The following is a 27184-nucleotide window of genomic DNA, read 5'->3' on the forward strand; positions in this document are numbered from 1 at the left end:
TTAACCCGAGTATCTCATTTTACAGATATGGACATTGACACTCATGGTGATACAATGACTGGCCCAGGGCCACACTGCTAGTAAATGTTAGGACCAAGATTTAAGAAAGGAGTTCCTGAGTCCATGTCTAGCACTCCATCCACTATGACATCTTAAATTTTTTTCTTTTTTATTAACTTATTTATTTTTAGTTTTCAACATTCATTTCCGCAAGATTTTGAGTTACAAATTTTCTTCTCATGTCTCCCCTACCCTGCAGGACAAGATAGCATGCATTCGGATTGCCCCTTTCCACAGTCTGCCCTCCCTTCTGTTATTCCATTCTCTCCCCTCCACCCCTGCCCCATTCCCTTTCCCCTTACTTTCTTGAAGGGGAAAACATCTCGTTCTTTCTGGGCCTATAGAGTTTGCCTGGTTCTTTATATTTTTCCTCTCACTTCAGGGTACTGCGAAAATATTACCAACATATCCTCGCTTTCCAATTTGCTGTAGATGAGATCAACAAGAACCCCCATTTGCTGCCGAACATAACCTTGGGTTACCAATTGCTCAATAACTTCCATCAAGACAGACTAGCTGTGGAGAGCTCCTTGACATGGCTGTCAGGGATGGGTCCAACTATCCCTAACTATAGCTGTGGCACAGAGCCTAATTCAGTGGCTGCCATTGGAGGGATGACATCTAAATTGTCCATGACCATGGCCACCATTCTCAAACTTTATAAAGTTCCACAGGTAAGGGATCCCAATACTGTGATTCATTTTCATTCAGCATGTTCTTTGTATTTAAAACAGCAAATCATTTATAATCTGTTCTAGTGCAATGTCATTGAGTCAATAAACAGTTAACAAGAAGTTCTAGGCACTATTCTGACAAAAGAAGAAACAAGAAAAGGGAAAAAAGACACTTCCATTAGGAATTCACTTTGTCTTGTAGATGAAGTGGTGTTATATTGGTTTAATTCTGATAGTTTTGAACCAAGTGAAAATCTACCCAACTAATGGTCACTTCACTCCAGGTTCATCTTTTATATTTTATAGAACTCTGAAGAATTTAAAGGAAAGAAAGCTTTCTCCTTTCCTCACCTCAGAAAATTCCCAGGGAAAGGGGTCTCTTCCTTTGTGTTTTGAAATGAATTTGTATATTTTCCCTAAAGGATGAAACACTACAACTTTCCTTTAGCAGTCTGTGGTAACAAGTATCGTCCAACTCTGTGCTTAGAGTGATCTTCCATTTTGGACTGAAAGTTTGCCTCCTTACTGCATCCATACCTAATTTGCCTAATATATGATGCATCTCTTCAGTTCAGCAATAATTCATATATTCAATTTAGGTTATTTCTAAGAAACACATATTCACAAGTGAGTGTAAATAGTAATTGATTCTGTTTTGGCCCGAAACTGTGTGGGCCTTCCCCTCCCCTACCAGATCTATTTGTTTGGCCTGGTAAAAAAAATCCATTCTCTGTCTCATTTCTAGCCTAGTCTTAATCACTGAATAGGTGTTTCCTCAGTGAAACTGAAACCTGTTAAAGACCTTACCTTGAAACAGGCCGAGGTCCCCCACTGCATCCAAAACTATCATTGGTGAGCCAGATCTATATCTCACCACTGCAGAGGATAAAGTGAGGCTGGTGACTTTGCAAAGCCCTCTTTCACTTGAATCCAATTCACTTGCATGTCCTGGAAGAACCTCCCCAATGACACGGTCTTTTTCAAAAACAAAGGACAAACAACAACAAAAACACAGTGGTGCACACTGGGCTTGCAGACATATTCACTATATTTGCAGTTCTTAATTCCCCAAAAGTTTATGTCCTAGTCTAGCATGGGGGGAATGAGACATCAAGGGAGGCTTCAACGTGAGGATTTTGCAAAAGATGTAGGTATTTGTGAGCAGAGTGGTGGGGAAGGATTCTAGAAAGTTAGGTGTTCTGAAGTTGTAGGAGGAACTGACAAATCAGTGGATGTGCTTACAGGGGCAAACTGACCTTCCAGGATGAGAAGGCTCTTTTATTACAGTGGGAGATCCCCTGTTTAAGTCCACCAGGGATCCAGTTGGGAGGATGAAGAGGCCAGCTACTATGACATCACTAGCATTCTTGCCAAAATGCAAGGAAAGGCAGAGAGAAGGAAACGTTGGTCCTTGGTATGAATCGCTTCCTGGCAAGTTCTGAATCATTAAGGCTCAAACTTTGATGCAAAGTTTCAGAGGCTGAAATGGTAGCAGGCAGAGTAAGTCTGCTCACGCTCTTTGATTCTAGTTTCATTGACCACTCCCCTTCACTGTCCATTAAACTCAGACATACAAAGACTTCAGTTCTTGAAATTCTTGTGTTCCCAAAGGAGAACCAGGAAGCCAGCCTTGTACTGAGTTCTCAGTTCTTCATGTACCTAAACATATTGTTCTTCATTCTTTTGATTTTCTCCCTTTCTTCAGCATTTGTAATGTCTAGAAATAGGATAAAATAGTTGTTGAACTTTTAAGCATTCAGAGGCTTAAAGTTTCATTAGCAGTCCCTTTATCCCCTAGAGTAGGTAGCAGAGAAAATAGTAACAGCCAATGCACATCTTGGACCTAATCCTGGAGTGATTTGACCTATTAACCAAGAAGAGACACATTTCAAAGAGTTAGATGATCTAAGTAAGGGAGTCAGCAGTCCAAAAGTGTTTTGTATCCAAAAATACTATTTCTCCTCAACCGTTTAGAAGATTCCTTCTCAAAACAAAGTGTTTTTTTTGCCTGGATCTTCCCACAACTTCTGGAGTCCTATTGGCCATTGGAGAGTTCCTGTCAGACCTTCGCTCTGAGAAAGGTCTCCAGGTCAACCATCCTTCTTTTCCTCAGCTCTGCTTCTGTATATCTGGATTTCTACATTATGGCCAACATCCAAGAGGACCTTCTCCCTGCTCATCTCCTCAGTTTTCTCTACTTTTTTAGGGGTTATCTTCCACCATTATAAAATAAGCTACTTGAGAGCATTGATTCCATTTTTCTGTCTTTTTACTTGTGTCCCAAGCTCTTGGCATAGGTCTAGGAGCAAAGTGAGCATTTTGACAAACATCTGCTGATTTTTAACAAGTCTACAGGTTGAATCAGGTTGTTTGAAGCAAAAATTATAGTTATTCATGCGGGTCCCCTTTCTTATGCTCTCCTGCAGCAAGATGACCAAATGCTAAACAAAAATGTATTGCGGTTGCCTTTATTTAATATGATATTGAGGGGAGAAGGCTGTTCATACACTGTCTGCCTTTAAGAGTCCACCACTTGTAACTCTGGAAACAGACGAGATGATTTATTCATTCTTCTAATGGAAGGACTGAGGAGATGGAAATGATTCTGCAAATAAAAGATTTGTTATGGAGTTACTCTCTGGCTCATCTGGGCTGGCTCTTTGAAGTAGTTAGCATTCTGATTCATGGATCCATTTTCTGATTGTTTGGATCAAGCAGTTTGCTGGCCTGGTGCTCTTGAGTTATATTGGAATCAACTGCTGTGGCTTTGGACTTTGGTGTTCTCTTTCAAAGATTGTGTTTCCAGGGGTCTTCCAAGGATTCTTCTAATTATTTGAATCTTGCCATGTTGTAACCTGCTCAATTCCATCTCTAGGTCTTCATTCACCTATGATCAGAATTGCTTCAGGTACCATAGTCTCAGGGATGCATGGCAGTATAAGGATTGAGGTAGGGGAGAACAGCCCTTTGTTCTTCCTCAAGTCTTTGGTGTCTCAGCACTTCTTCCCTAAATCAGCATCTGGGAGGGGAAAAAAGACTCCAAAAGACTAATGTAAGGGTGTTACCTAACTTATTGTGTCAACCTCATTTTGCAAGCCAATGAATTATCCTGCCCCAAATATTCTTGCAAACATACTATCTTGTATTTTTCACATGGGCAGCAAAGGGAGAATGCCTATACAGGTTTCAAGGAGCACAAACTCAGCTGGCCACCCATTTACCCTATTTTCAAAAGGGCACATGGGGAAGTCAGTTCTCCAAAGTCTTGAATTTTTCTTTCAGAGTGAAAAGATGAAGACTCTTTTAAATCTTCCTTTGCCTCCTATCTTCAAGCTTTCATTCATTGACAGAACATCACTATCAATGCTGTGGGGGTTGTCACTGTGTAGATCGTCTGGTTTAAAAAAATATTCCTGAGGAACCAACGTCAGATTTTGCTATGCCATATGATAGGAGTCATCCTGGGTCCCAAATAATGATGATGACTGTCCTCAACTCTCACACTTACCATAAGCAGGCTTTTCCCCTAAGGCCATATGGGCCCATCTCTAGTCCTTTCTTTCCTTCTCTACACTCTCAACAGCCACAATCACTACTAAGTTTTGGCTGTACCTTGGAACTCAGGAATATTCCTTCACCAGGTTTACATCTGATACTATCTTCATCATTCAAGCCGTACCTCAGAGAAAGAGACTTCTGCTGCATTAAACCCAAGGTGATATATTTGGCTCTCACCGCAACTACACAATCCTCCTCTATTATTTTGTTCTTTGCCCACCTCTCCCATTGCCAAATCTGATGGACATTGATCTGTGGTGTCCTGGTTCTAGTATTTCTTCTCTAGTGATTGTATCTTCATCTGTAGCTATTCTCTTGCCAAGAGATTACAGGAGTTGACATCCTGCTACTCCACAGTCATGTTCCTGGTAAAAGTGTATCTCCTACTTTTTTGTCTTCCTTTACCATCCTCCTTATACACAAAACTTCTAACTTTGCTTTTTTTCTGTCATAAAATGGTTTTCTTTTTCCTTTTGTGCTGTTCCTGGTTTAGGCGTCAGCACAATGTTTTTCTAATAATGGGAATTTGATAGTGGCCCTTTTTTGCCCTATTTTTCCAAATAAATTATTATGTGTTGGAACTGATTGTTCTTCAAATGCTTGGTAGAATTAAATTATGAATCCATTTTCCCTGGTATTGTTTTTCTTGGGGAGTTCATCGATGGCTTATATATATTAAGGTATGATTATTTAAGTATTCTATTTCATGTTTTTTTTAATATGAACAATTTATATTTTCTTAATATTAATCCATTTCAGCTAGATTGTCAGATTTTTGACTTACATTTTGGTCAAATTAGCTTCTAATAATTCCTTTAATTTTGACTTATTTGGTGTTGTTTTAACCCTCTTCATTTTTGATAGTAGTAATCTGTTGGGTTTTTTTAATCAAATTAACAATTGGTTAATGTATTTCATTTTTTAAACATAAGACTAGTTTCTTGTTTTATTTATCAACTTAATGGTTTTCTTACCTTCAGTTATACAAATCCTTCCTTTGTCTTTCAGGATTTCCAATTTGGTGTTTAATTAGTCACTTTCAATTTGTACTTTGTCTTTTTTGTTTTTTTTATTTGTTTGTATGTTTTGTTTTTAGTTATATGCTCAGTTTATTGATCTGCTGAAAAAATATTTAGAAATAAAAATTTTCTTCTAGGTATTGGTTTGGCTAAACCCCATTGACTTCATTTTTTTCTCATTTTGTCATTCTTATTAATCAAACTTTTGACACTTTCTAAGGTTTGATCTTTGACCCACTCCTTCATTATATTAGATAATTTAGTTTCCAGTCAATTTTTAATCTCTCTTGTTGTGGCTCTTTTTTTGAATGTGATTTTTATTGCATTATGACCTGAAAAGGATGTATTCAGTATTTCTGTTTTGGCAGTTGATTGTGAGTTTTATTAAGCCCTAATACACAGTCAGTTTTTGTGTAGGTGGCACTGAGAAAAATAAATTTTCCTCTCCATTGACATGTAGGTTTCTACAGACATCTTTCATGTTTCACTTTTCTATAATTCTATTCAGATAAAATTCTATTCAGCTTTTCTTCTTTATTTTGTGCTTAGATATGTACAGTTCAGAAAGTGGAAAGTTCAAGTCCCTCACCAGCATAGTTTCATTGTTATTTTACTCCTGAAAGTGGTAAGACTTTCTTTAAAAATGTTTATGCTGGGCAGCAGAGCCAAGATGGCTGCTAGAAAGCAGGGACTTGCTTAGGTTCTCCCCCAAATCCTTCCAAACACCTGTAAAAATGGCTCTCAACAAAGTCTAGAGCTGCAGAAACCATGAAATAGCAGAGGGAAACAGGTTTCCAGATGAGGAGAGCCTGGACGGTCTCTTGGAAGGGTCTATCACATAGTGCTGGGAGCAGAGCACTGCCCACCAGTGGGTCACGACAGGACAGACCAGACCGGGAGTCAGCCAGCCAGAACAGACTTTAGGGTGATAAGTCATTAACCTGTGGGAGTTACCAGACTTCTCAACCAACAAAAGCGAAAGAGCAGGCTAGTGGGAAACTGCAGGTTCGAGTTAAGACCAGACCACCCCATCCCTTGGGGTGGCGAAGGCAGCGCAGCAGTGGTGGTGGCAGCAGCAGAAAACTCCTGAGGCCCCTTCCAGAGCTCCAGCATCAGCTGCTTCCCGAGTCTCTGGCTCACACAGTGGGAGGAATCTAGCAGCTGATCAGAGTGGGAGTGAAAGGAGCACTTTGTGGGCACAGAGGTAGGTTCTCTTGCTATGCCCTGCTTGGATCTGGATTGTGGTACTGGTTAGTGGTTCTTGGGGGAGGAGGAGCACTGCTATGACAGAGCCTGGGGTGACGGTGGAGTAGAAGTAGCTCTGAAAACAGTGGCGCTTGGACCCTAAAGCTTGGGACAAAGTACTATCTACTCTACAAGCAGTCATATCGTGACAAAAAGTTCAAGGGCCAAGTAGTTGGCTGGGAACATGAACAGGTAGTTAAAACAAACTTAGACTCAAACTCAGACTCAAATTCAAACTCTAGATTCCTTTTTCAGTGACAAAGAAGGTCAAAACATACAACCAGAAGAAGTCAACAAAGTCAAAGAGCCTACATCAAAAGCTTCCAAGAAAAATATGAATTGGTCTAAGGTCTTAAAGTCTTAAGAGCTCAAAAGGGATTTGGAAAAACAAGTAAGACAAGTAGAGGAAAAATTGGCATGGGAAATAAGAGTGATGCAAGAAAACCATGGAAAAGAAGCCAATGACTTGCTAAAGGAGAACCAAAAAAAATACTGAAGAAAATAACAACTTAAAGAATAGACTAACCCAAATGTCAAAAGACCTCCAAAAAGCCAAAAGAGGAGAAGAATGCCTTGAAAAGCAGAATTAGCCTAATGGAAAAGGAGGTCCAAAAGACCACCAAAGAAAATACCACCTTAAAAATTAGATTGGAGGAAGTAGAAGCTAGTGACTTTATGAGAAATCCAGATATTATAAAACAGAAAAAAAGGAATGAAAAATGGAAGACAATGTGAAATATCTCATTGGAAAATCCACTGACCTGGAGAATAGATACAGGAGAGATAATTCAAAAATTATTGGACTACCTGAAAGCCAAGCTCAAAAAAAGAACCTAGACATCATCTTTCAAGAAATTACAGGGAATACTGCCCTAATATTCTAGAACCAGAGGGTAAAATAGAAATTGAAAGAATCCACCTATTGCTTCTTGAAAAACATTCCAAAAAGAAAACTCTGAGGAATATTGTCGCCAAATTCCAGAGCTCCCAGATCAAGGAGAAAATATTGCAAGCAGCCAGAAAGAAACAATTTCAGTATTGTGGAAACACAATCAGTATAATACAAAATCTAGCAACTTCTACATAAAGGGTTCAAAGGCCTTGGAATAGGATATTCCAGAGGTCAAAGGAGCTAGGATTAAAACCAAGAATCACCTATCCAGCAAAACTGAGTATGATGCCCCAAGGCAAAATATAGATTTTCAATAAAATAGAGGACTTTCAAGCTTTGTCAATGAAAAGGCTAGAGCTGAATAGAAAATGTGACTTTCAAATACAAGAATCAAGAGAAACATGAAAAGGTGAACAAGAAATAGAATTCATAAGGGACTAACTAAAGTTGAACTGTTTTGTTTACATTACTACATGGAAAGATGATGTGTGTAATTCATGAAACCTTTCCCAGTATTAGGGTAGTTGAGGTAATATGCATATATACAGAGAGAGGGCACAAGGTGAGCTGAATATGAAGGGAAGATATCTAAAAAATTAAAATTAAATTAAGGGATGATAGAGGAATATATTGAGAGAGAAAGGGGAAGATGGAATAGGGTAAATTATCTCACACAAAAGTGGCAAGAAAAAGCAGTTCTGTTGGAAGGGAAGAGGGAGTAGGTGAAAGGGAAAGAGTGAATCTTGCTCTCATGATATTTGACTTGAGGAGGGAATAACATACACACTCAATTGGGTATCTTACTCCACAGGAAATAAGGGGAAGGGGATAAAAATGGGGGGATGATAGAAGGGAGGGCAGATAGGGGGAGGTGGTAATCAAAAGCAAACACTTTTGAAAATGGACAGGGTCAAAGTAGAAAACTGAATAAAGGGAGACAGGTTAGGATGAAAGGAAATATAGTTAGCCTTTCAAAACATGAGTATCGTGGAAGTCTTTTACATAATGATACAGTGTGACCTATGTTGAATTGCTTGCCTTCTTAGGGAGGGTGGGTGGGAAAGGAAGAGGGGAGAGAATTTGGAACTCAAACTTTTAAAATCAGATGCTCAAAAATTTTGTTTCTGCATGCAGCTGGGAAACAAGATATATAGGGAATGGGGTATAAAAATCTATCCTGCCCTACAAGAAAGTAAGGGGAAAGGGAATGTGGGAGGGTGGTCACAGAAGGGAGGGCTGAGTGGGGAATGAGGCAATCAGACTATATACTATCTTGGGATTATTGGGGAGGGTAGAAATGGGAAGAAAGTTTATAACTCAAAATCTTGTGGAAATCAGTGTTGAAAACCAAAATATGAAATAAAAATGAAAAAAAATTTAAAAAAACAATGAAAAAAATGTGGATGCCGTATCATTTGGTGTAATACGTTTAGGATTGATCTATGGTATCCATTTGCTTTGTATGAGATCGTGATTCCTCCCCTAGTTTACTTTTACTTCAAATGATAGGTTTGAACAGGCAGATTTTACTTGAACTAATAGATTCTAGGCTACCTCCTTACATTGACTCTGTTTCTGTCTCTCTGCTTCAAATGTGTTGCTTGTAAACAACATATTATATGATTATGTTTTTTTTAGTTTACTTTCCTATACTTTTGTGTTTTACAAGTTTAGCCCATTTATATTCGCAGTTATGACTACTGCGTATTTCCTGCCATCTTTTTACTCCCTATTTATACTTTTCCCTTTTTTTTTGATCATATCTCACACCAAAAGTCTGTTTTGCTTCTATTACCTTCCCCAATATGCCCTCCCTTCTATCAACTACTGTCTTTTTCTCTTGGCCCCTTTCCATGCTAGTTCCTCGTAGGGTAAATTATATTTTATACCTATTTTTCCCCTGAAGAATTAGACTCATTTCATTGTTTGTCATCCTAGTTCCTTTGCCTTCCAGAATATCCTGTTCCAAACCTATGATCCTTTAAATTCAAAGCTTTTTAATCCAATGTAATCCGAACTGTGGCTCCAAAATATTAGATTTTTTTTTCTTTCTGGCTATTTGCAGTGAGAGAAATGGTTATCTCTATCCTATATTAATAACCAATTAACGGGAGGATCCAAGTTGTTTTTTTTTTTCCTTTTCTATTCCTTCACTGAAAGTCCAAATTTCAAGGGCATTTCTACCACTGCCCCAAAAATTCACCCCATTGAAACCATCTCATCTAGTGGAATTCTTAATTCACCATTGTGCACTATTCATGACCTAGGTAGATCCTTTTGTATAGCTTGCCTAAGGCAGGTGTGGTGTGGCTTGAGATGAGTCTCTCTTTGTCCATGAATCATATGATCAACTTCATATCTCTAGCTCCTTGTTAGACTAAGCCCACTTTTCACTATAATGTCAATTCTCTCATTAATTCTAAATCAAGCAGGGTTGATTTCCAACTAACAGGACAACTCATTCTTTCGAGGGCACATAAGCATTGAAAGATTTCCATGACTTATCTTTGGTTTACAAGAGAAAGCCAAGTGACCATCATTGTATTAGTTATCTGCTAGACATAATTACTAAAACTGATTATTAATTAGCCACAAATTATGTTTCTTGGATTTTCCTATAATAGCAGCCTTCTCCTTGACCTGCAATGTCTGGAATTTTGCTGTAATATTCCTGGGGATTTTCACTTTGGGATATCTGTCAGGAGGTAATTATTGGATTCTTCCAATTTCTATTTTATTTTCAGTTTCTAGGATTCAGGGAAGTTTTTTTGATAATTTCTTGAAATATTATGTGAAAGCTCTTTTTTTATCATGGCTTTTAGGTATTCCAATAATTTTTAAATTATCATTCCTCCATCTATTTTATAAGTCACTTATATTAACAGTAAGTTATTTTTTAAATTTACTTCTTTTTATATATTTATTTTTGTTTTATTGTTCCTTGATATCTTCTGAAGTCATTAGCTTCCATTTGCCTTATTTTAATTATTAAGGAAGTATTTTCTTCAGTGAGCTTTTATACCTCCTTTTCTACTTTGCCATTTCTCATTTTTAAGGAGTTGCTTTCTTCAGTGAATTTTTCTAAATACATTTTCCATTTTTTATGTTCTCCTTTAGCCAAATTATTTCTTCTTTTTTTATGATTCTCTTGCTTCAGTCACATTTGATTTTTTTCTCCATTTTTCTTCTTTCTCTTTTACCTGATTTTTAAAATCCATTTTGAGTTCTTTAAGGAATTCTTATTGGACCTGATACCAAGACTCATTTTTTTTTTTGAAACATTCAATCTAGCTGCTTTGGCATTATTGTCCTCTTCTGAGTTTGTGTTTTAATCTTCCTTGTCAGCATAGTAAAAACTTTCTGTATTCACCTTTTTTAGGGGGGTGGGAGTATTTATTAATAGTCATTTCACAGCATTTTTTTAGTTTTTTTTTTTTCCCTTTATGATGCAGTTGGGCTCTGCTTACGGGGTGGAAGGGCATTGTCCCAAGCTCCTTATGCTGGGTCTGTAGGGGTTTCGGTCTTCCTGCTGTCTTCCTGGTATGCAGACTAGCTTGCTTCTAAACCACTTAAGCTTGGATAGGCTTCCCCTTTACCCTAGCGAGACAGATTTTTCTTGTTTAATTTCTAAGTACTCTTTGGCTGGAAAATTATTTGACGTTGTCTTATTGTTGGTTCTATCACTCCTGAATTCATTTCGAGACATTATTCTATAGTTGCTCTTAGAAGAATTCATGGACTTTAGGCCTTACTCTGTCTTACTGCTTCCTTACTCTGTCACCTTAGCTCTATTTGGCAATATTTCAAAAGAACTTAAAATATGAATAATGACCAGTGTTTACTTCTAATACCCAATTTACAATAATTTTGTCTGTAGTTTTGCTATCATTTGTGTTATTATTTTATTTCAATGAAATATTAAGCCCCATTGTGGTTGACTTTGAGGAGACTACCAGGCACAATATTGCACATCCTGGAAAAATACTTACATGAGGTGAGGAAGACCATGGCAGTTTGAACTACATTTATGCAGGAATGTTTGGAGAAACTAAGAAAGGTGGATTTGACATCTATTAAAACAGTTAAAAGAATGATGACACAAAATTTCTAAATACACTCTAAAAGTGAAAAACATCTTAGTATTTCATAGGCTGAGGACTACAAGAGTAGCCCCAGGAAGTAAGTGGGGAGGCAAGAAAGGGAGTCACTAGAACCTCAAGAAACACTGACAATTACCTCATCAGTACCTCATGGCAGCAGTGGGAAACGTGGATTTGTAGGACCTTATATATAAGTGACTACAAAGGGAGAATGTGGATTATGATGGAGTCATTGTATGGGAGATATTTGAAGCAAATACCCATATAAACTCTTCTAAGTTTTTTCTTGAAATATGGAGTGACAAATACTATATTGATATATAGGAAATATTGGAGTGAGCTTAGAATTGAGTCAATATATTGGTGCTGAAAATGAAGTAATGGACGTTTAGATCTTGATTTATCCAGAGCCTTAATGTGTCACTGGAGTGTCAGCTCTAATTAGAGCCGAAATGAGCCCACTGGAATATTACCTTCAACAATATAGAATTCAATATCTACATATTTGATCCTTCTGAAACTTGGGAGGAGAATTAGAGCAGGACAGATTTAAGGGATGAGTATAATTCTTTTAAGAGCATGCTTCACTTCAATGACTGGATTAGTTCCTAGAGATATTTTGCTTTGGAATTTTGACCAGGCTAGTTGATAAGAAAGAGCATTTGGGGCAGAATCTCAAAAAGAAGAAAGACAAGTTCATACAGCATGATGGTGACATGTGATTGTGTTGGTAAACAATGTGGGCTCTTAGCACCCAGTTCAACCAAGTGCCCTTGAAGAGTTTGGCCTTTATTTTCCTTGATTAGATTGAGAGTCCTTGGTGACCTCCTTGCCTCAGGGGAGGGCCTAGTTTACACATGAGTTTGAGTGACATTTTTGCAACATCAGAGGCTTTTAGACTCCATGGGTTTAAGTCACCTCTTTGTGACGATTTTAGGTCACATGGGTGAGTCTCATGTGTGACTCACCCTCGACCCTGAAAAAGATATAAACTCAGGAGTTGGCTTTTTATTTTTTGGAGCTCTTACCCACAGCAGTGGTGGCACAAGTGACTCTGGGCCAGCCCTTGTTATGACCTCCCGAGCTGAACTTAGATGTTGGTAATCCTGAATTGTATTTCGTCTATCAATGCTTGTAATTTGCATTTGCTCCGAAGTTCAGGGTGCTGGCTTTTCCCCCTGAACTAAGTGAATGGTATTTGTATGCTGAATTAAAGTAAGCTTGTTAACGCTTTAATGTTGCTTTCCTTAGTAAAGCAGATCAAAAGAACCTGGGCTTTGGCAGCATTCTTGTTGTTGGGCTTGTGTTGGTCTTTCACCCCCACAGTAGTTGCCCAAGGAGCAGCCCAAAATTCTTCTTCTTAATCATGGCCAATGTGTTGCTCACTTGAGGGAGAAGCTGAAAAAAACTTAATACCTGGCTCTGTCATCATACAATATCTAAAGAAATTACTGGTGTTCTCCTAATGTCTCCAGGCAGCATGCTTCACAAGGTGACAAAATCATAGTAAAAAATTCTGGTGGTTTTGGAACAGGGAATTTAGCAGACCAGCAGGAAACTACTCTGCTCCTCGATGTGGAAAGGCATGAAGTCATGTCTATTTACAGTGTAGATGCTGAGATTGAAGGAGGTTTAGGAAATACAATTTGTCACCTTGTATCATGAACTAGTGATTTAGTCAGGTTCCCGGATGAGCATATTGACAGTAGAAGACACTAACTTCAGTATGCTCTAAGGAAGAAAAGATAACCTCATGTTCTAGGCAGGCAAAGACTAAAGACTATAATTCAGACTAAAGTTCATGGATACACACACACACACACACACACACACACACACACACACACACACACACACACATATATATATTCTTCCTGTGAAGAAGATCCTAGTTACTATGTCCCCATTACCAGTTAGTGTAAAGATGGTTTGGCACTCAGCTAAGCTCTCTCAGATTCCACTCCAGTCAACTCTAAAAATAACACTTCAAATCAAATGTAGAGTGGCAGAACAACCAAATATTTCACCAAAGAATTTTTTTGTTTTGTTTTGTTTTCTAATTTTTTTTTTATTTTTAGTTTACAACAGATGGTTCTACATAATTTTGAGTTCCAGATTTTCTCCCCTCCCTCCCACCTCCCTCCCCAAGATGGCATGGAATCTCATATAACTACCACGAATGACTTCGCATTGAATTAATTTATACACTAGTCAAGTTGCAGAGAAGAATTACGACCAATGGAATGAATGATGAGAAAGAAGAAACAGAACCAAAAAAAAAAACAAGCCAAAAACAAAAACAAAAGAGAAGAGAAAAAGGCGAGCATGAAGTGTGCCTCAATCTGCATTCAAACTTCACAGTTCTCTCTCTGGATGTAGATAGCACTCTCCATTCAGCAAACAATTTTACAGCTCAAGACAAGTTAGGTGGTCTGGAAGAAAGGTCATTCTCCTTAAAGGGGCCAGGGTAGGGCCCAATATAGACTGCTGTTCCAGCAGCAGTCCTCGTAGGCAGCTGCATCCTTGGCTGTAGCAGCATGGTGAGTTTTCAAACTACGGATTGTTGGTGGATCATTGTTGGAAAACTGATTGGGAGGAGATTCCAGGGTACTTCTTGCTGGTGCTGGGTTGGGGACATTGTTGCATAGTTGCATTCTTAACAGTTCCCAGTCTTTATCCCCAAAGGAGAAAAGATATGATTTGGCGGGATATCAGCAGTGGTGCTCAAAGTTCAAGCATGGATAGGAACGCTTGTGGTCACTCATGTTCACGTATGGGCCCTGCACTCAGTTTCAAGAAACAGAGGAACACTAGTACTTACAGCTACAAGAAAGCAGAGACCTTCTCATAGTCCAAAGGCTTAGATGACTGCTAGCATTGGTGGCTAAAGGGGAACAAGGACTTCAATCTTCCTTTCTTAGAACTAGATAAATCTAATCATAAAATAAATTATTACAGATTTAAGGAAAGCAATAGAATCTTTGAAAAGTTAAATATGATAGATATTTGGGGAATACTGTTTGGGAATGAAAAGCAATATATCTCTTCTCATATGCACATGGAATTATCACAAAAATTAGCTATGGATTAGAACATTACAACTGCACACCCAAATGCGGAAAACCAAAATAGTAAGTGCATCATTTTCGTGTCATAATGAAGTAAAATTAAATCAAATAAAGGTCTGTGGGGAAATGGATTAAAATTATTTGGACATATATAATTGGATCATAATGCTTTGATGAATCAGAAAAACAAATTGCAGAAAAAATCAGTAATATCAATAACACAATAATAACAATGAAACAACATACCAAAATTTATGGGATGCAGCCAATGCAGAACTTAGGAGAAAATTCATATCTCTAAGTGCTTATGTCAGTAAAATATAAAAGGAGGAGATCAACGAATTGGTCATGGGAGAAAAGAACTAGAAGGACAAGAAGTAAAAATGTCCAATTAAACAACAAAGGAGAGATTAATACATTGGAAAGAAAAAGACTGAACTTCTATATTAAACTAAGAGTTGGTTTTATGAAAAAAAAACTTAAATGGATGAACCATTGGTTCATGTAATTAAAAATAATAAAGCAGAAAACGCAACTATCATTATCAAATATAAAAAGGTGAACTCAGCACAATGAAGATGAAATTGAAGCAATTGTAAGGAACTCTTTGGACCAATTACATTTTAATAAATCTGAAAATCTAGGTAGAATTGCTGATCCAAACATTCTGGAGAGCAAATCAGAACTATGTTAAAATGTCTGTAAAACTGTGTCTAGCATTTGTCCCAGCAATACCACTCCTAGGTCTTTATCCCAAAGACATCAAATGAAAAGAAGGACCTATATGTAAAAAATATTTTAGTGGCTCTTTTGAGATTGGCAAAGATTTGGAAAATGTGGGGATGCCCTTCAGGTGAGCAATAATTGACCATGTTGTGTTATATGATTGTGACCAAATACTGTTATGCTTTAAGAGAAATGATGAGGTGGATGCTTCAGAAAAACCTGTGAATATATAACCTCATGCAAAGTGAAATGAGCAATATCAGGACAACATTGTACACTGTAACAGCAACATACAACGTTCAACTGTGAAACGCTTAGCAATTCTCACCAATAGAATGATTGAAGTCACAGAGAATGAAGTGATGGAGTCTAAATGCAGACTAAAGAATACTCCTTTTGTCTACTTCAATATTCTCTGGTTTTGTTTTGGTTTTGACCCTCATTTTCCTTTGAAATATCACTAATATGAAAATGTTTTGCATAACTGCCCATGTATATAATCTCTACAAAATTACATGTGATCTCAAGGAGGGTACCAGTTGAATAAATGTGAGGTGAGGAGTGGATTCCTTTCTGCCCCAAAACACAAACCAAGATAAGTTGAATGAATCCAGCACAGAAGCCACTTCAGCATAATACTGCAGACGTAGGAATCTTTGTGGACAGACAATTCCCTCAGAACAAAGAAAGAGACCCACTCTGGAGGCCACTTACCAGGGCAGATTTAGGCCTGAAAGATTATCATTTGTGAGGAGGATTAGGATCATTCTAAATCATTTACTAGCACAGGCATAAGAACAAAAAAGTCTATATGTCACAGGAAGGTTAGAATGATCTGCCCAGTTTCTAATCTGTCATATGAAATCAAAGGTAACATGTGCCTTTTATATAATTGAATATATTCACAAAATGTATGTATTAAAAGAATATCTAATTTTCATGCTAAATATTTCCTCTGTCTTGGTATTATGCCTGTTCTATAGGACTTTTGTGTACCTTACATGTTTTACTATAGGGCCTGTGGTGCTGTTTAGTAGGTCTTCAATACTTATTATTGCTATCCTTATTTGCTTTAATTTAATGAATTTTCATGTGCCACTGAAAAATGTGCATGTGGTATATGCTGTAGGTTATTCACACTGGTAGTCACTGACACAGTCTATCAAGTGTGGCTTGGCTTTGTATTATTTCTATTGAAAGGATTATTTTCCTGTTGTTGTGGTTCTTAAACACCCAAGGCTCTTCTTGTCTTCTGTGGTATAATGTTCTCTTGTTTGCAGTGTAAGTTCTCAGATCATGTGAGGAACCAACACAAGACAGGAGATCCTTTATTTTTTTAGAAAAAATAAGATTAATTTATCACATTTTGAGTATCAAGTAGTATCTCTCCCTCCCTTCTTGTCAGAAAGCCAATTTTGGGATAGATCTACATGTGGAACAATACAATACATAGTTCTATATATCAGTTATTTCTCTGTAGGTAGATAGAAGTTTCCTTCATAAGATTTTCATACTTGATTCGGGAAACCTTAGCCATTTACAGATAGTATATGAAACATAATGCTGGTATTGTGTTCAGTGTTCATTTGGTTTTGCTCATGTTGCAATGCATGATCTCATGTGAGTCTTTCTGTTTCTTTCTAAAATCAACCTCTTTGTCATTTCTTATAGCACAGCAGTATTTCTTTACAATCATATACCACAATTTACTCAGCCATTCCTCAATTGATGGACATCCCATCAGTTTCAATCCTTTGCCACTCCTAAGGGAGACACTATAAATGGAATGGAAAATATAATTTGTTTCCTTGTCCCCTGATTACTTGGGGGATAAGCTTAATGGTGCTATTGCTGGTCCAATTTGTACATATAGTTTTATGCCCCTTTGAGTATAATTCCAAATTGCTCTTCAAAATGGTTGTATCAGTTCATAATTCCACCAACACTCTATTAGTACCCCAATTTTCCCATAATTCCTCCCACATTTGTTCCTTTCCCTCTTCTCTCCTTTCAACCGATTTATTGGTGTGGGATCACGTCTCAGTTTTTTTCAATGCATTTTTCTAATAAATAAGAGAAAGGATAATTTCTTAGCATATGGCAGTTAGAACAGCCCCCAATTCATTGAAAAAGAGATTTTCCATCTAACTAGGGCTATACAACACAGCCATTTCATAATGATTCTTCTGAAGGCAAAATTCCCATGATTGGGAACCACATGTTACATACTTTTGCCATAGATCCAAGCCTAAGAATAACCTGACATTATTTCATATCCTGGTATGGGGGAATACAATTGTTTTTACTTTCTCACCTTCCAACTTAATGGGATGAAAGATGTTAGAAGACTATAGACTCCCAAACATTTGGTCATAATTGGTTCAGCTCACGACAACAATTTGTGAATCTGGCAAAGGATATCCTTGCTGATTGGGTGACTGAGTACCTGATTGACATCGGAGTTCAGTACTAGTTCTTTTATCTCATTCTTGGAAAACTGGGGATGAAAGATACAACTAAGACACTCTGTATATGAAACTTTCTCTTGCCTCCAGGACAAACCTGATGCCTGAAGATCTGATAATGGTAGGTTGCTGATGTTGTTGTTTTTGGTTAAAGATCAGGCATTTGTATGCTCAAAAGTTATGGAGAAGTGACTTATTGCTTATCTCGTAGACTTGTTACTAATAGGTTAAGGGGAATGTGTAATGCCAACCTTGGCAGTAGCTTTCAGTGTGAGGAGGTCTCCATGTCCCATCTTTGTTTGGGACTAGGCTAGAAAATATTTCCTCTTTGAATCAGCTCTGGGGAACAGTTCTTGGTATCAGGGAAGTACCATAGTCCCTGGAAGTCTAAGAGCAGTGAAATGCATACCGTAGAAAGGCTAGGCAAAGGAATTGTTGATGTTTGGAGTGATGAAGAGGTGAGATGAGTTAGAGAGGTCATGCAGCTATGCTCAAGTATTTAAATAACAGGTTCATGCAGGAGACATGAAGAATGTTCCACTTGAATCAACATGAATGAGATAAGGCCAATAAGTCAATGTTCCAAAGAAGCTGGTTTAGAAGTAAAGATTTTTTTTTCAAAAGGTTCTAATTGGTAGTGTTGTCTAAAAGAAGCATGGTCCTTTTGAAGGGAACTGATATTCCCTCATTGAAATGTTTCAAGCAGAGACTTAGTGCTTGCTTGATGGAGACCTTGGAGAAAGGATTCTTGATCAGGTAGAGTTTAAGAATTTCCTTCACATTGTTACATTCCATAATAGTGCAATTTTGTGACCTGACTCTATAAATTAAAATTAGCAAGCATTTATTCATTATTAACTCTGTGTAAGCTCATGATAGTTGTTTAATATACAAATGAAAAGGAGGACAAATTCCTACACTAAAGGAACTTGAATCACCATTACAGTCTTCTTCCTTTTTCATTTAGATCACCTATGGCCTATTTGATCTTCTCCTGACTGATAAGGTCCAGTATCCATATATCTATCAGATGGGCAGAAGGGAATTCACTCTTCACCTTGCATTCATCCAACTGATGCTCCATTTTGGCTGGACTTGGGTGGGACTGCTTCTTTCAGATAATGGGACAGGGGAAAATTTCTTCAGTGATCTGAAAGAAGAGATGGACAGGAATGGTCTGTGTGTGGCTTTTAAGGAGAGAGTGGTCCCAAAGTTTGACTCTTATGAATATTACAAACTCTCTTCTAAGATCTCTGCATCATCATCAAATGTGATTTTCATCTATGGAGATACAGACTCCCTTCAAGAACTTGCTAATGCATTCATTGTTTATGCAGTGTATGGGAAGATATTTGTCTCCACCACTGCTTGGGATATTTCTTTTGATACTGATGTGCAACTGCTTACACATTTTCATGGTACAATACTATTTTCTCATTCCCAGATAGAGATTCCTGGTTTCACAGATTTTCTAAGAAGCCTGAAACCCAGTGTGAACTCTGAGGACATTTTCCTAAAGACCTTCTTTGAGTCAGTCTTTAATTGCAAATTTTCAGGAAAAAATCATATGGAAATATCATATACTATGTGCCCAGATGTTCTTCCCTTGAGAGATGTACTTTTTAGAAAATTTGACAAGATCATTATGGAACTGAGTTTTAATGTTTACAAAGCAGTATATTTAGTGGCCCATGCTCTCCATCAAATGCTCCAGTCAGAGGCAAAGGAGATGTCAGGACTTGGAAATACCCCAGTTCTTTCTTGGAAGGTAACATTTCTCTTCCCCCCTTGGTCTTAGCATAGGGTACTCACAACATTCATTTGTTTGTTATCTGGTCTATAGATGAAGCAGCAAAGACCTGAGACTTCAATACTACCTCTTATTCTCTATTTTTTCTGTTTGTTTCTTTTTTTCATTTTAATTACATTGAAAGCAATGAAATGACCACAGATAATAGGCATTTATTTCAGGTCGGCTATAGAAACCTTAGTCAAGCTGTTGGTGTTCTTCCTTTAACACATGTTTCTAAATATGAGCCTACATGGCAAGAGCATTTCAATAAATCTGCTCCAATTTAGGGCCTTTGCAGTGATGTGGGCCATGGCACTGAAAATGCCAAGGGGCTTTGTGGGATTTCAAAGGGACAATTTTTAACTTCTATCAACATGTACAGCTGAGCATCCTAGTTGACACTTGCATATGGGTCCACTTTCTTCAATGATGTATTCATTTTTTTAAATGTAGAGGAATCCATTAAGGGCAGCTATAATCTAGATATGATTCTTAGTGCTTGAAGGAACTGGTTGCTGTGGTGGAAATACTGGGAAACTGACACACAAGGAGCTATCATTGCGTAGTAGGGTACATGATAGAAAAGAGGACATATGAGTCCAGAATGAGCAACCATCTAGACCTGAAGGCCACATTCCAAACCCAACACTGAGAAAATTTCTATGGTTTAAAGTTCAAGATCATTCATCCCATGATAGGATAGGAAGTTCTAAGAAAGTAATTCAGTAGTCAAAAAGAGAAATGACACCAACATGGAAGAAAAAGAGGACTTGCTAGTATAGGGAAATGATTAAGCATGAAAAGCTCAACCAGCCCCTCAGATGTAGATATCACACAAACAGGAGAAAGAAGAAAGGAAATGTCATAGATTATGAAGAATAAACATAAAATGGTCCTGTAAGCATAGGTCTAAAAGTATCAAAGATCAGAATTATCTTTGGCTGTTGAGGAAATTAGGTTAATAGAAAATGGTATTTTGTCTTCCACTTTCTGGAGATTTTACATTGTTTGAAAGAGGATGATTAAATAATAGACGAGAAAACAGCTTTGGTTGAAAGGAAAAATGATAATTGGCAATAGAAAAGTGGCTGCACAATTATTGTTTCTTTGTTTTATCATCTACTCTGAATAAGTTGTGCAGTAGAAAAAAATAAAACACTTTATAAGGAGTTGTCGCTAGGTGTGAATGGGACAATGAGATCCTTATAACCAATCTGTGAGGTAGTAAATGAGACTAGAAAATGGTAGAGGAAAGTCAGAGCAGAGCAAAGATTAATGTAACCCAAGAACCAAGAGTCACATCCACTGAGGATAGTTTCTGAAGGCATTTGAAGCTTTGCTTCTGTGCTCATAAATCAGAGGGGGAAGCTCCAGCCTTCTGTGCACTGGCTGTTTGATTGTTTTAATGAGTTTGTTGCTGTTGTTTTTCTTTTAAGAACCAGATAACTTTGTTCATTGTCTTAGTGCTGGCTCTAGAGTCAGGAAGACCTCAATTAAAATCTAGTCTCATACACATAACGGCTATGTGATCCTGGCCAAGTCACTTAAATCTGCTTGTCTCAGTTGCTACTACTATAGTATGGTGAAAATAAGCGTACCTAAATCTGAGGTTTGTTATGAGTATAGAAGAAAATTATATTTGTAATTTACCTAGCACAGTTTCTGCCTCATAGTAAGTATTCTATCAGTGCTTGCTTTACTAAAAATTAATTATTCTTATTATAGTTGTTATTTATAAAATAATTGCAATTTGTACAATATCCTGTAATTATGTTAGATACGTAATGTAAAATACACGATAAAATGTACAATTATGGTTGGATAATATAAATACCACTATTTCTACTACTGCTACTACTGCAACTACTACTACTACTACTGCAACTACTACTACTACTACTACCAAGGCAACTACTGCAAGTACCATTATGACCACTAATATTAACTGTAGGTTAGCACACTCATCTTTGAATGATACTAAAACTATAGAACAGATTGGTTTTTTTGTCTATAAATCAAGGCTTGTTTTAGTTTTTATTGGTTCTATAGAAAGAAAAAATATTGTCAAGAAATAAGGGGATGGAAAAAAGTGTTAATAATGCTGGTTAAACTTAGGAGTGTGTCATGGATGCTGACGTTCCGGGGAGAGCTGCTGGCTTGTGAAGGGATGACTTTTTCTGCACCGTGCTACACTCCCATTCCAGTGAGACAGACCTTTCCTCTCAAGTTGTTTTGGGCTGGATATTTGTTTCATTCCTGCCTTTTTTTGATTCTGCCACTCCTGAATTTTTTTGAGGCATAATTGTCATATTGTTTTGAGAAGAATTTAGGATAGGTCAGGCAATCCCCTGCCTGAACTGTGTCATCGTGGTTCTGCTCCTAATGTGATTTTTAAGGTGGTCTATCCTTTATTAAATGTTGTGCCCTTTTTGCCAATCTGTTTATCTTTTATCACACTCATTTCTAATTCCACGTTTTGCTCTAAAACCGTTATGTCTTTATTCATTTTCCCCAGGAATTCTTGTTAAGGCTGTATTTAATTTAAGTTTTGATCTGAAGCTTTGCTTGTTGCTGTTTTGACATTGTCATCTTCTTAGAAGTTTGTGTCTAGATCTTTTCTGCCATCATCAGAGCTTTTTATGGTCAGATTCCTTATTATTATTTGCTCCAATTCCCAGACTGTTTCTTAATTTTGAACTTTAAATAAAAGTTTGGCTGTGGTCTTTGGGGTGTGGGGATGGGGTCACAGTCTTGAGGCTTAGTTCTTTTTACGCAGTTCTTTTAAGTGCTAGTTCTAGGAGTCTACATGTTATTGGTGCTCCTAAGGTGTTTTTCTATAGGGAGAAGTGTAGTTACTGCTCCTTTGTCTGGGGTCTGGTCTTTACCCAGGAAGCACCTCTGCTCTTCTGTAACTGCAAGCAAAAACATGGCCATCTTCCTGTAAACTGTGACAAAGTTCCCACTCCTCTATCACTTCAAGGGCGAATGTTCCTCTTTGCCCTGGAGATTCTTTGGGCTGAGTTCCTAAAGCTGTTGCAGCTGCCTCAAATGCCCATTGCTTTTATGTTTACAATGTTCCCAGCAAGGCCACAAGAAGGGGTCACAGACCTCTCCTTCCAACCTTTTAAGCTGTTTTGGGCTTCATCATGACTTTCACTGGGTGTGCTGCTCCAGAATTTGATTTGATACATATTTGGGGGAGAGTATGGAGAGAACTCATCTGGGTTACTGCCTCTACTCTGTCCTCGTAATACTGCCATAATTTCTCAGATAATTTCAAAGGCTTTCTTATATTTGCCCAGGAGACCTAAGAATTATCATCTGTCCTCCTTTCCTCATTTTCTTCAATATCTTGGATTTTATCTGTGATACTCTTTTATAAGGCACACTAAATATTCCCAGCCATGCTTCCTTCTTTCCTCTTCAAGGTTCTTTTTATTCCTTCCTACAAGATGTACTCATGAATTCTTCTTTGTTGTTTCTTTTTATTTTTCTGGTACCTTAAAGAGAACATAATAATTTCCTTCTACAAATCACTTATTAATTCTTTGACTGTCCACCTTTAAGAAAGTTAAGGGCACTTTGTCTCAGTAATGTCTAAGTTTTTTTGAAGTTTTGCTCCATTTCTTAGAATTTCTGGACTTCTCAGGGCTTATATATCTTACCTCTATATGTGTACATAAACATACCACAAAAGTGTGCTCAAATGCATAGACAAAAATAGTTTGGCTATCTAGGAAATTTGGTATTAAAAGCCATATTCATTTGACTTTTGCTATATTATATTTTCTTTACTTTCCGTATTTACTGTTCTGCATTTGAACCTTCGTATTATATAATCTGGCTTTCTTATATGTATTTCTTCGTTTTGAACCACAATCCCATACTTGCCTGTTATCCTAGTTTTCTTTCGATTTCCTACTTTAGCCTCCCTATCCCCTATGATGAATGTGGCATCTTTGTGTGTGTGTGTGCGCGTGTGTGTGTGTGTGTTAATTGTTAAAGATGCTGCAGATCTTCATAGATCTGATCAACTTTGTCCTCTTTGGCATCAGTGGTTGGAGAAAAGACTTCTGTTGTTATTATAATGAGCAGGTTCCCTTGGATTCCAAAAGATAAGATTCTGTCATTTTTGAGAGGATACCCTAGTAATGCTTGTCTCACCCCATCATTTACTATAAGGGCTAATTCATTTCTTCTAAGAGATTCTTGCCCACAGTAGTATATGCGATGATTACCGGAGTTAAACTTTGCTGACAAAGCTCTATGCAGTCAAAGTTATGATGTTTTCAGTAGCAATGCATGGCTGCAAGATTAGGACTGTAAGGAAGGCTGAGTGCTACAGAATTGATCCTCTTGAATTGTGGTGCTGGAGAAGGCTTTTGGGAGCCTCTTGGACAGTAAGCATATCAAATCAGTCAATACTTAAAGAAATTAATTCAGACCGTTCACTGGAAGCTCAAATCCTGAAGTTGAAGGTTAAATACTCTGGTCACTTAATGAGAAGATGGGACTAATTGGAAAAGAACCTGATGTTGGAAAAGATCTAAGGTAAATGGAAGAGGGGATGACAGAGAATGAAATAGAAAGATAGTTTCATGGAAACCATGAACATTGATTTGGACAGACTTTGAGATACAGTAGAAAAAAGAAGGGCCAGGTGTTCTATGGTCCATAGTCATGAAGTGTTGGACAGGCCTGGATGATTGAACACCAAGCATTTATTTCTGGCCTGTTACAATCTTGCTTTTTCCCCTGTAATACGGGAATCTTACCACAACATTTCTCAATGAAAAGAATGTAGACTTCATTTCTCTTTTCAAACTTCTAATTCCAAATTTTCAATCTCTCTGTAAATTTTTTTTGCATATTTTCCAATGAATGATGCCATCCAGATCTTGTGTCCAAAATTATTTTCTTGTTTTGATTGAAAACTCTGGTTCCTAAATTTTCTCAAATTGTGTATAAGTTTCATTTTATCACCGTTTATCATTATGCCATTTCTTTCACAATTTCTTCCATTGTAATTATTCTCCTTTCTACTTATTTTGAATTACTGATTTTCCAAATTGTTTAGTCTCTTAGTCATTTGTAACTGCTTTTCCTTGAATTGCATCACTATGAATGGCAAATCATTGTTTATTCCTAAGTTTATTTTATCATCCATTTCAGTGATTTACATTGAAAGTGTATGTGTATACACACACACACACACACACATATATATATACAGAGAGAGAGAGAGAGAGACAGAGAGAGAGTGATTTTGGTGCAGATATAGATAGATAGACAGATAGACAAATAGATAGATAGATAGATAGATAGAGATTTTGGTGCAAGGAGTAAGATTCACCCTAAGTATAAGCCCATAAATACAAATTTCTTCAACACCCTCAATGTCCTATGAAATGTGCTAAGATCTGGGGATTGCAAAAAGGAAAAGAAAGTCCCAGTTTTTTTTGAGCATCTCACAATCTAATGGAGAAGAAATGGTAAGCTTCTACCTGTAGAAGGTATTGAGTTCTCTGTGACCACAGGTTTTAGAAAAGACCTTGGGATGCAAAACATTAGAGATATTTGGAAAAAATTCATGATTTCGTGAAAGGAAGATGAAATGCCTTTTGTGGTAAGTTCAATATCTAAACATTGGCTTTGTTATTCTTCCACTGTCCTTTGCTTGATATGGAAAAGGACAAAAAGAGTGCAGAGCTCTGAAAGGAGCTTAAGAAGAGTTTGAAGAAAATAGAGAATGAAAACTTTTGAAAGCTCCAACCTCAGAGCCTATTGCTGTTGACAGTCATGTCTGGGACAGAGGCATGAGTCCTTCTTTCCCCAAGGAGTAACAAACTCGTGTCCTTGCCTTCAGCTCCACCACTTCCTGAAGTGCAGAAGTACTGTCAATATTGCCAGGGATGAGTCATGTGGAGATGGAGCCAGGAAGGCTGTTGAGACATATGATATCCTGAATTATAAATACTTCATTGATTGGAATGAGATACTGGTGAAAGTGGGTGAAGTGACCCCTCATGACCAGGGATTCAGCATTAATGAAGAAGACATAGATTGGCCAGAAGAGTTCTCTCAGGTAAGGGGCCAATGAATGAAATGACCTTTATCACTTTGCCTGTTAAGAGTCCCGAATGATGCTTTTTCTTCGTTGGCACCAGCAACTTCCCCATGGACACTAGAAATCACTGTGACAGGTTGCTAGCATCCACTTAGCCCTCATCTGTGGTCTGAGTACGACAGAGCTCTCATTTCCTTTTTATCAATCCTACTTTCAAATTCTTTCCAGCTAACTTATATAATATTCCCAATTGTTCATACTAGGAGAATCTTGGAATATCCTAGATCAAGTGGTCGAGTTTGAATAATAACAATAGGGTTGAGAGTGCAGAATTTTTTTTCCCTCAAAGGGACATATTGTACCAAAGATTATGGAATGTGTGGAATCCCACAGCTTGACAAATAAGTTGTCATGACTTTGTGTCCCAAAGTAGGACAATAGCTTTTAGAGACTGTTAATTTAAATCTTGTCATTATGTCATCTGCTGATAGCAAACATATGAATCTATGCAATTTCATTCGTCTGTGTGATCTGATAAATCCCATCCCTACCATCCCCAGATGAGGCTCCAAATGTCAGCCTGAAGATTAGATAAGCCAATCAAGTCAACTGATTCTTACTTAGATACAATCAAGGTGATACTTCATCATACTCTCCAAAGTCATGATTCTCTGAAATATTCAGGATACTTTTAAAATACAAAAAATAGGACTTGTCAAGGAAATTAAAGAAATATTCACCCTTAAGTAGTCAATGAATTACTTCAGCATTACCTGTTCAAACATTGAGTACAGGTTAGAGATATCCTAGTACTTTGGAGGGAAATGTGTCACCAAGATATTACATTTTAAAAAAAGACATCATGGTGCTTGATTGTGCCTAGTGGAGAATCAGTATAGGTTCATTGGCAAAAGATAATGTGGAATGGAAGATGGAAATATAGGAATTTGCAGAATAGCAAATTCTTTCTGCCAAATGTCTTACATAGGAAACAACTAAATCATCATTGCCTTAGTTCATGTATCTTTCAGCACTCATTCTTATAGAGACATTTTCTCCCTTTCTGTGGTGGAAACACAGACTCCAACTTCCATGTGCAGTCTGAGCTGTGGCCCTGGATTCAAGAAGACAGTCCATGAAAGTCAACCTGTTTGCTGCTTTGATTGCACCCCATGCCCTGAAGGGCAGATTTCCAACCAAACAGGTGAGTTCCTAAAGATAAACAGTCCTTCTCCCAAAGTAACAGAAATTGTGTTTTTTGGAAGGAGCCTTAACTTGAAGTTATTTTAGTTATGAAAATATTTTCTGAGTTAAAATGATACTGCACTCATTCAATCACTTTCGCTCATTGTGCTTTTTGGTCATTCCTGTAACTCTCAGGAGCATCCTCTGGTTCATGAAAACAAAAATTTATCCAAGGAGAACCCACCACTGCTTCACTATTGCTGGAATCTGTAATCATTCCCTGCCCTAATCCCCTAATTGCAAACTTCCCCACTCCTGTAGGAAAGCTTAAAC

At 37.5% G+C, this 27184-nt stretch overlaps 1 protein-coding gene across 1 annotated transcript in view; it reads left to right on the forward strand.

Moving 5' to 3' along the window:
• Positions 1–27184, forward strand: part of LOC118855194 (vomeronasal type-2 receptor 26-like) — a 40628-nt gene that overhangs the window by 11110 nt on the left and 2334 nt on the right. Inside the window, exons 2-5 of the mRNA XM_036765284.1 lie at positions 443–734; positions 18775–19575; positions 25466–25684; positions 26747–26870. Coding sequence (XP_036621179.1) covers positions 443–734; positions 18775–19575; positions 25466–25684; positions 26747–26870 — 1436 coding nt within the window. The remainder of the gene's footprint in view (positions 1–442; positions 735–18774; positions 19576–25465; positions 25685–26746; positions 26871–27184) is intronic.

The sequence above is a fragment of the Trichosurus vulpecula genome, chromosome 6 (assembly GCF_011100635.1).
Source record: "Trichosurus vulpecula isolate mTriVul1 chromosome 6, mTriVul1.pri, whole genome shotgun sequence".
In the NCBI taxonomy this organism is placed as follows: Eukaryota; Metazoa; Chordata; class Mammalia; order Diprotodontia; family Phalangeridae; genus Trichosurus; species Trichosurus vulpecula.